Here is a 9,256-nt window from a genome sequence, read left to right as displayed (position 1 = left end):
ATATCTAGTAAGTGCACCAGTGGAAGGGAAGCCCTGGGTCCTGCTAAGACTGAACCCCCAGTGAACTAGATTGTTGGGGGAGGGCGGCAAGGGGGTAGGATGGGGAGGGAATACCCATAAAAAAAGTGGGAGAGGGAAGGGATGTTTGCCTGGAAATCGGAAAGGAATAACACTCGAAATGTATATAAGAAATATTCAAGTTAATAAAAAAAAAAAGGCATCATGTGAATATTTTGATTTAAAAGAACTACTATTTCTACAAATATTACAAGTTCTTTGATTTTATAATATAATGATTCAGCAACTGTACCCAGCAGGGTCATGAAAATGTCAGATACAGATAGTACTTATTGTAAATTGATAAAATTAAATTTTCAAGATAATTACTGACAGAATTTTTTTTCATTGTTTTCCCTGTAACCCCCATGAATATAAAATCTATTTAGTTTCTGTCTTCTACAGTACTCAGAAAGTGAGAGCTAATGATGCAAGATTAAACCAGGTGCAGCCTCTTTTCAAGTCCATTTTCTCCAAGCATGTTAATTTAGAGTTTGAAAGCTGCACATGCTGTAAGTGTGGCAGATGACTTGCCTAAAATGATGGTTTTTCCATCTGGACTGTGGAGTTTTGAGTATGGGTGAAAAAGAACAGATTCATAACTTTTCTTAAAAAGGATTTTACCCTTAGAATATAGACCGTCTTGATTTATAGAGCTTTACAAATTTTTTTAAGTTTTAAACAAACAACAATTTCCCCAAGAATAAATTCAATATGAATAAGGATAATAGATGGAAAAGTAAGGTGATGATTACGAACCTTAATAAAACACAATAAAAATAATTTAATTGGTGTTAATATTTACACCTTTATAATCACATCTAATATATTTAATTTCTCTCAGACCCTTACGGAAGACTTTATCTATACTAAAAGTAAATCATAAAACACCATCAAAGAAGTGAGCAAAGAAATAAATTGTAACAAGACTGTTAAGTCCAGACATTTTCAACAAGGCTAGACTTTGTCTGCCTTCCAACCTGGAGAATGTACTTATTTTCTTCCTCTGCATTATCACATGTTGAAGTAAATCATAATAATTTGATTTCTCTACCGGTAGTTTGCTGTGGATCTTTGAGAGCAGTATAACTGACACTGTGTTTGAATCAAAGAGAATGAGGTCTTAAATCTAAGTATAGTCTATGTTAGCATTTTCTATTGGAGTATATTCTATGAGTCATTATGTAATGTCATTCTGCCCAAAAAAGGAAAAATAATATTTTTACCACTACCTGTGAGGTACCTAATACATTTCAAATAATAAATATTTTAGGATAAATGACATTTAAGACAATTATTCTGCCGTTTTCAGTACTGGTAAACTGAGATGTCAATGCAAAGCATTTTTTTTCTATTGCTGAACACCAGTATGTCACTTTATTATTAGATTATTTCCCATCTGTCTCATACCTGTCAATGTTCACACAAGGAAAAAGACTGGCCAGACTAGAGGCAGCTGACCAATCAGCTGACAAGTTTATGCTCTCAGCACACACCAACTCTAACTCCTCGGACATCTTAGTTCAGGCTCAGGACTTTTAAAATTGGTGTCAAGATTGTCACATCTTTACATACAGATAGAATTCAGAAGTACATAATTATATATATATATATATATATATATATATATATATATATATTCTTTTCCACAATATTTAATTTATACACTACTGTAACTCTATATGACTTCTGAAGACAGGTTAGGGGACAAGTCACTGGTTAGAAACAAGGGAAGTAGTTTTGGTCCACTATTGGTGTGATGGTTCTGCTCCTCCCTCTGTGTGACATCCCATGACACACAACACATGCACAGACATCCACTTGTCAACAAATGGGTAAGACAGCACTCAACAGACACTTGTTTACCCAGAGGGTCACCAACCACACACAACTAATAAGGCTATGACCCAGCTCTGCAGTATAATGGCCAACACTGATGATCTAAAGTGGGCACCATATATACACCTGAATATAAAAACCACTGGAGACCAAACGCGTACGGCTGAGTTCAGAGGCGCCACTCTGAGGCTGGACGTGACCACAGAGGAGTATGTACATTACTTGGAAAACAGCTGCGACAGTTTATTGCAATGCCCCGTATAGACATCTCTCCTGGCTCACACCGATGTGGCTCTGCACTGAGAGCCACACTGGCTTCTGGCCCTTGGAAGGTCCCTGCTTAAGGATTTCAAGCAAATGTGCTCTATGGCTTCACTCATGTCTACCCTCACAGCTCTCAACTGTGTGACTGTCACACTGAGGGACTGCAGCTTAAAGCACAAACTGTTAGCTAGCTCTAGGAAGTTTCTTAAGTATCATTTTACTTAGTAAAGTCGGGTTACACTGTGAAGTTCTGAGTAATATACACTAACCCTAAAGTAGCCGTCACTGAGCAGGAAAGAAAAGTGGTGGCCTGTGCCCTGCCTGCTCTGACTCACATGCTCAGGTGCAGCTGTCACTCAGAAACAGGACAGCAGCTGAAGAGTGAGGAAAGGACCCTGGCCAGCTGCACCTACCCCACAGGCCGCTTGAACACTGCTTACAAACCCCCTAGGGCACCGTGGAAAACCCAGCATCTGGGCTTCCCAAGATCAGGGAGGACAGGCATCGAGAGAGGATGCCTGGGGAGAGGAGATAGCTATCAGTCCGGAGTCGTCGGTAGGGAGAGGACGAGCTAGAGCTCTGCGTTCAGTGTGTGGTAGGAAGGCAGCAGGACAGACTCCCAAGCACTACCCTTCCTGAGTAGTTTCTCATCAGCTGCTCTTCACAGCTGAGCCAAACGCTGCCATGGAATGGAAGAAACCCGAGGCCACCTCACCACCAAGCTCCTGGAAAACCACCCCAGGAAGTTCTGACTTTGCTGCCTGCCACCTGTGTGCACTGTGGCTACTGCAGCAAGCCCTGTGCTTCTCGCTCCACACAGGTTTGAAGGAAACTCTGCCTTGTGTCCTGCAGGGGAAACTTACACAGAGCCTCTTTTTTTGTTCTGTCAGATAGACATACACACTCTAGAGTTAAGACTTGAGTTCACCTCATCGCCTCACAAAAGATCATCTCCTTGTAATTCTATGGGGTAAGCTGCCTCACAAACTAAGTAGCTGATCTCACCTACTACAAACAAGAACACTTCTGTCAATGAAGATATGAGAGCCCCAACTCGTTCACAGTCATTTAAGACAAACAGGTGTGGGGCTCAGACTCAACTCTAGGTTCTCGGTGCACAGGCCCAGGCGGCTGGCCTGTGGGCATCGCATCCTGCGTTATTGCTTTGGTTCTGTCTCGGGCACCAGTGGGCCTCAGAGCATGGAGTTTCCCTATCACCGGAGGTCAGGCCAGGAATTTGCGCTTTTCACAAGGAAACAAAAGCATTTTCCTCCAGGTTAAGTGCAGAACATGAATTTCTAAGCGCTCCATTACGTTGGGTTCCAGATACACAACTTTATCCTGGTCATCCACACTGAAAATCATGAACGTAAAATCACACAGTAGACTTTTCAGCTGGAAAAGAAAAGTAGCGTGTAGCAGTATGCACAAAGACCATGCATTGTCACGTCAGAACAGGTGAAGTGAGCACACTACAGCTCAGATGACGTGGCAGCAGCTGGCGGGGCTGGAGGCGCAGAGCAGCCCTTCCTTGCGGCTGCGCTGGATGTTCCCAGAGATGGTCTTCTCGCAGAGAGGTAGCTGGAGCACGTTGTTCCTCAGCTTCTTGGTCCTCACAGGGTCAAGGTCAGCGGAGCGGCCTGGGCCTGGGGCACTGATGCACATCTTCCAAGTGGACCTCTCCTGCACCTTCACGCTGGACAACAAGGCCTTCTGCGGGTCCAGAATGTATTTGGCGCCATGGAGCTGCGAGCCTAGACACAGGCTCACGAGTTTGAGGCTCTGCACAAGCTCTGCACCACGTGGAGAGGCAGAGGCGGGGGAGGATGAGGAGGAGTCAGGGCCTGCACAGCACCTGGAGGAACCTGCTGTACCCGATGGGGTCCCACCTGAGCCTCCCTGGCCACTGCCGCCCGTGCCCTGCCCTCCTGGACTGGCCTTGTCCACACCACCACCGCCGCTAGGTTTGCTCTGACCGCCACCATCGCCCTCACTGCCTGGTGGCCCCTCACTGCTGTCAAGCTGGTGCCACGAGTAAGCCAAGCCACTGTCCTTGTCCAGCCGCCAGCAGCTCTCAGAGTCATCATCGCTGGTCTCAGAGCTGCTGCAGCTCGAGCCACTGCCCTGGCTTTTCCTGCCGTGGTAGCACTTGTGCACTGTGCCTGGTGACTCGATGTTCATCTTCAGCCGGCTCAGCTTGGGTGGTAGGTTCTCGTCCATGTCAAAGTCGTCGTCAGACTCACCCTCCTCGAAGATCTGGTTGAGCACGGGGGCACTCTTTCGAGATGTCAGGCGGTTGGTGACGGATGGCTTCTGGCACAGCACCACCTTCGTGGACAGGGACACAGGCTTCTTGTCCTCCTCATCTTCCTCCTCAACTTCTTCCACCCTGAAGAGACACTTCCGCCCACTGGCTGCAGGCTTCAGGCTTGCGGGTGGAACAGTGGACAGTGTTGGCCCCGCCAGCTCCGGGAGCTCATCTTTCTTGGCTGGGTCACACAGGCCTTTGCTCCTGTGGCCATTGAGGACACTGTCACCAGCCCGAGCAGGAGACTGCGGGACTGTGGCATGTGACAGAGGGGTGGCAGTGAGATCATCTTCAAGGTCTTGGGGTACATCAATTTTAGTTGGCCATGACTGCCTGAACTGGGCCTTGATGTTGCTGGGGCTCGCAGACCTGGTCTGTATTTCTTTCTCTTGCTTTTCTCGCAGGATCCTTTCAGCAAGTAAGAAGTAAGTGGCGGTGATGTGGTTGTACCTGTTGGTGTCCAGGGCTTCTAGGATGGCGTCTTGGTCTGCGATGTCCCCAAGCACCATGCGCTGGATGATGCTATTGTGCTCCTCTTCCGAGAGGTTCTTGTAGGACACGAGGGGAATGTTATACTTGGTGGCTGGTGAGGGGTCCACTCCCTGGAGCCAAGGGTGGCTTTCAATCTCTTCCAGACAGGCTCTCCTTTTGGGGTCTCTCTGCAGCATCCGTGTGATTAGGCTACTGCAGGGGCATCGTACTCATTGCCAAGCAGGATTTCCGGAGCAGAGTACGCAAGAGACCCACAGCTTGTAGTGAGATTCTTTCCAGGCTGAAACTTGTTGCTGAAGCCAAAGTCTGTCAACTTCACAAGACCTTGTTTTTCAAAAAAGACTACATTCTCTGGTTTTAAGTCTCTGTGAACCACATGGAGTTTATGGCAATAGAATATAGCATGAAATATCTGAGCAAAGTACTTCTTGGCCAAGTCTTCATTAAGACCCTCCTCGTGCTTCATTATGTAATCAAACATATCTCCTCCGTCTCCAAGTTCTAGAATGAAATACAGTTTGGTCTGGGTGTCTATGACCTCATAGAGACGCACGATGTTGGGGTGCTGCACTAGCTTCATGAACCTGACTTCCTGGAAGAGGTGACCAGTGGCTAGAGTGTCCAGCTTCGTCTTGTCAATGACTTTCACTGCCACCTTCTCACCTGTGAAGACATGCCTGGCCAGTTTGACCACTGCGAAGTGACCTCGACCCAAGGTTTTATCCAGATCATACAATCCAGCAATTTTTCCATCATAGCCTCGCTTGAACCCTGCCATGCTGGTTCAATGAAGGGGAAATACTTAAAAAGTGCTTGAAGTGGGTCTTCTCATATGAGCATATCCCAATATGTCCCTGCTTCTATGCCAGCCAGGCTCCTGGGACATCCCGTAGGTACCCCTTTCTTCTCCGATCTCGGTGGGACCTCCATTTGTTGGCGCCAGCACTGACACAGCACCAAGAATCAGGCGAAAGCCTGTGGAATGAAGGAAACACACACACACAAAAACACATACAGGTTATCGTGTCAAGCCAAGAGAGGAAGAGAAGAGAGAGAGAGAGAGAGAGAGAGAGAGAGAGAGAGAGAGAGAGGAAGAGGAAGAGAGAGGAAGAGGAAGAGCAGAAGAGAGTCAGAGAGAGAGAGGAAGGAGGAAGAGAGGAAGAGCAGAAGAGCATTTTTTTTTCCTTGACAGATTTATACCTGCATGTAAATGGAACTATTTTCATTGTCAAAGCATTCATTCACTAAATACTGAATTAGCATTAGGTATTTATCAAGTTGTTTTACATTTTTAATTGTTTATGAACATGATAACAGGAAGCATGTTTTTGTTTTGTTCAGAGAATGTGTAGATATATAATTGTTAATTGCCAGGTCATAACAGTTATATAAATATAAAATCCATTTTTATATTTTAGTTCTAGATTACTTTGGTTTTTTCATAAAGAAAAAAATCTATTCATTCTATATAATTGGATAATTTAATATTATATTTGAATATGGCAATAGAATTTATATAAAAACTGACTTTTTCTTATGTTATAAAACAAAGGAAGATATTGTTTTACATTAGAATTATTCTTAGTTTGTGTGCACATGTGTGTAGGTGTGTACAGCATAAGTACATGAGAAGGTCTAAGGACAACTTTGCAGAGGAAATTCTCTTCATCCACAATGTATGTAAGAGAGATAAAACTGTAGTCATCCAGTTTTGATGGAAAGCACCATTTTGGCTGAACCATCATACCATCCTTTATATTTTCTTTTTGACTAGCAAATATAATAAATGTATTAAAGATATTTCTGATCAGCTGACAAACAGAATTTTTTTTCTTGATTGTTACAATGGAAGTCTGAATATTACAGCTCTTCTTTAATTAGAGGTTGACTCTACTCCCAAGGAGAGAAATATGTTTTCTTCTTGAATTTAGGAAAATCTAACACAGTGACATAAAGGATGTTATGTGACTTTCAATCATCAATAGTAGATTTCTAATTCTTTATGAAGAATATAGGTGTTTGCATACTAAATTCTATTCCAATGTTTTCTGTTTTTTTTAACACTTCAGAAAAATTTACAGTCTTTATGGCCTACTCAATATTTGCTAATACTTACCAGTGAAACCTTAGCACAAATATCTACCAGAATCTTTTCGCTCATCTTTTGTGCATGTACACTGCTGACAATTACACAGCATCATCACCAGATTTAATTAAATTACAGTTTCCATCAGAACTTTTTGTTGTTTTCTGTATTTTATATATAGGATGCCAGAGAATTGGAAGGTGGAAGACTTGGCCTAGTGACAGATTAAAGTTGCTTTGTATAATAATGTTGATCTGTTTACTTATCCTGACTTAAATTACTCTAGATGATACAAGCTGCTGGTCTCTTGGTAAATGAACACCTGCTGCTTAACAAGTGGGGATTAAGAGGTTCTTTGTTCTTTTCTCCACATTTCCTCAGCCCTAAAGCTGAGAGTTTAACTCCTTGTGAACTAGACAAAGTTGTTCACAGGAAGAGAGAAGAAAGATACTTTTATAAAGGATTCTCATCTTTATTTCTAAGGGAAAGTAAAAGTAAAATGTGAAAAAATATTAAGATAGATGGCATCTTAATTTTTAAGTTGCTCTCTTTAGTTCTAAACTACTCTACTCTCTTAATTTCTAAGTTAGTCTACTCTCTCTAATTTTAAGTTATTCTACTCTGTTGTTTCATCCCATAGTTTTCAGATCCTTATGTTTTCTCAGACTACATGATCAAATGATATTTCAATTATCAAAAAAGTTCACCAAAAGTTTAATTCATAAATTAAATATGAAATTTACAGAAGAAATGTTTACATGTGGTTCAATTAAGATTAGTTATTTAGCTTCCAGTTTCCACCTGTGCCCAGAACTGACCAAGTGCCACAGCTTTTTGTACCCAGATCCCTGGGAAAGAGAGCTGAACTATCAGAAGTGTGGAAAATCCTGAGAGCATAGGTGAGACCATCACTTCCACAAACTCTCTAGCCCAAGAGGAATCTCCCTGGTATCTTGGTGCCCTTGTGCCACAGGAACCTAGGAAAAGTCTGGGACAGGATCCTTCCAGTTTCTGACTGCACCCAGAGCTGATCTTGTGCCACAAATCTCGGTACCCAGATTGAGCCAGGAGAAAGCTGGTCTCCAAGAGTGCTGACAAACTTGAGAGCAAAGGTAAGACTACCACTTCAGCTTCAAAGGACCTCCCTAGAGCCCTTATGACACAGGAGCCAAAGAAGCAGCCTGCGACAGGATCCTTCTGATGGAGCTGACCCTGTGCCACAGCTCTCTGTACCAAGAAATGGAGGGACAAGCCACTGTCAGAGACAGCAAGACCAGCTAATACCAGAGATAACCAGAAGGCTAGAGGCAAGGGCAAGAACTTAAACAACAGAAAACAAGGTTATTCACCACTATCAGAACCCAGTACCCCCAAAATAGCAAGCCCTGGTTACTCCAAAAAACAGAAAAATGAAGATTTTGATTTAAAATCACAACTCATGATGATGCTAGAGGTCTTTAAGAAGGAAATAAATAAATCCTTTGAAGAAACAGAGGACAACACAGGTAAATTGGTAGAAACCTTAAAGATGAAACACAGAAACCCCTTAAAGAATTACAGGAAAACATAATCAAATAGATGAAGGAATTCAACAAAACCATTCAGGATCTAAAATGGAAATAGAAATAATAAAGAAATCAGAAAGGCAGACAAACCTGGATATAAAAAATCATAAATAGGAAAGACATCAGGAATCATAGATACAAGAATTACCAACAAAATGCAAGAGACAGAAGAGAAAATCCCAGGGGCAGCAGATACCATAGAAAACAATGATACCAGCTTTATAGAAAATGTAAACCACAAAGAGCTCCTAACTCAAAACACCCAGGAAATCTGGAACAAAATGAGAAGATCAAACCTTAAAATATAGGTATATAAGAGAGTGAAGATTCCAAAATTAAAAGGCCAGTAAATATCTTCATAAAATTATAGAAGAAAACAACCCTAACCTAAAGAAAGAGATGCCCATAAGTATACAAGAAGCCTACAGAGATCCAAATAGATTGTATCTATTGGAAAAGAAATTCCTCCCATCACATAATAGTCAAAACACCAAATGTACAAAACAAAGAAAGAATGTTAAAAGCAGTAAGGGAAAAAGGTCAAGTAACATATAAAGGCAGAGCTATCAGAATTACACCAGACTTCTCAACAGAGACTATGAATGCCAGAAAATACTGCACAGATGTCATTCAGACCCTAAGATA

At 42.5% G+C, this 9,256-nt stretch overlaps 1 protein-coding gene across 1 annotated transcript; it reads right to left on the bottom strand.

The window, feature by feature from the left end:
- Positions 1-3,639: 3,639 nt before the first annotated feature.
- LOC116888554 (SNF-related serine/threonine-protein kinase-like) lies at positions 3,640-5,797 on the bottom strand. The gene is given in 2 exon segments (XM_032889861.1): positions 3,640-5,150; positions 5,153-5,797. Coding segments are annotated over 2 exon segments (2,097 nt in total). The 5' UTR covers positions 5,739-5,797.
- Between the last annotated feature and the right edge of the window lie 3,459 nt (positions 5,798-9,256).

Source organism: Rattus rattus, chromosome X (assembly GCF_011064425.1).
Source record: "Rattus rattus isolate New Zealand chromosome X, Rrattus_CSIRO_v1, whole genome shotgun sequence".
Taxonomy (NCBI): domain Eukaryota; kingdom Metazoa; phylum Chordata; class Mammalia; order Rodentia; family Muridae; genus Rattus; species Rattus rattus.
The sequence above is the reverse complement of the archived record's forward strand: the minus strand, read 5'-3'. Positions and strand labels throughout refer to the sequence as shown.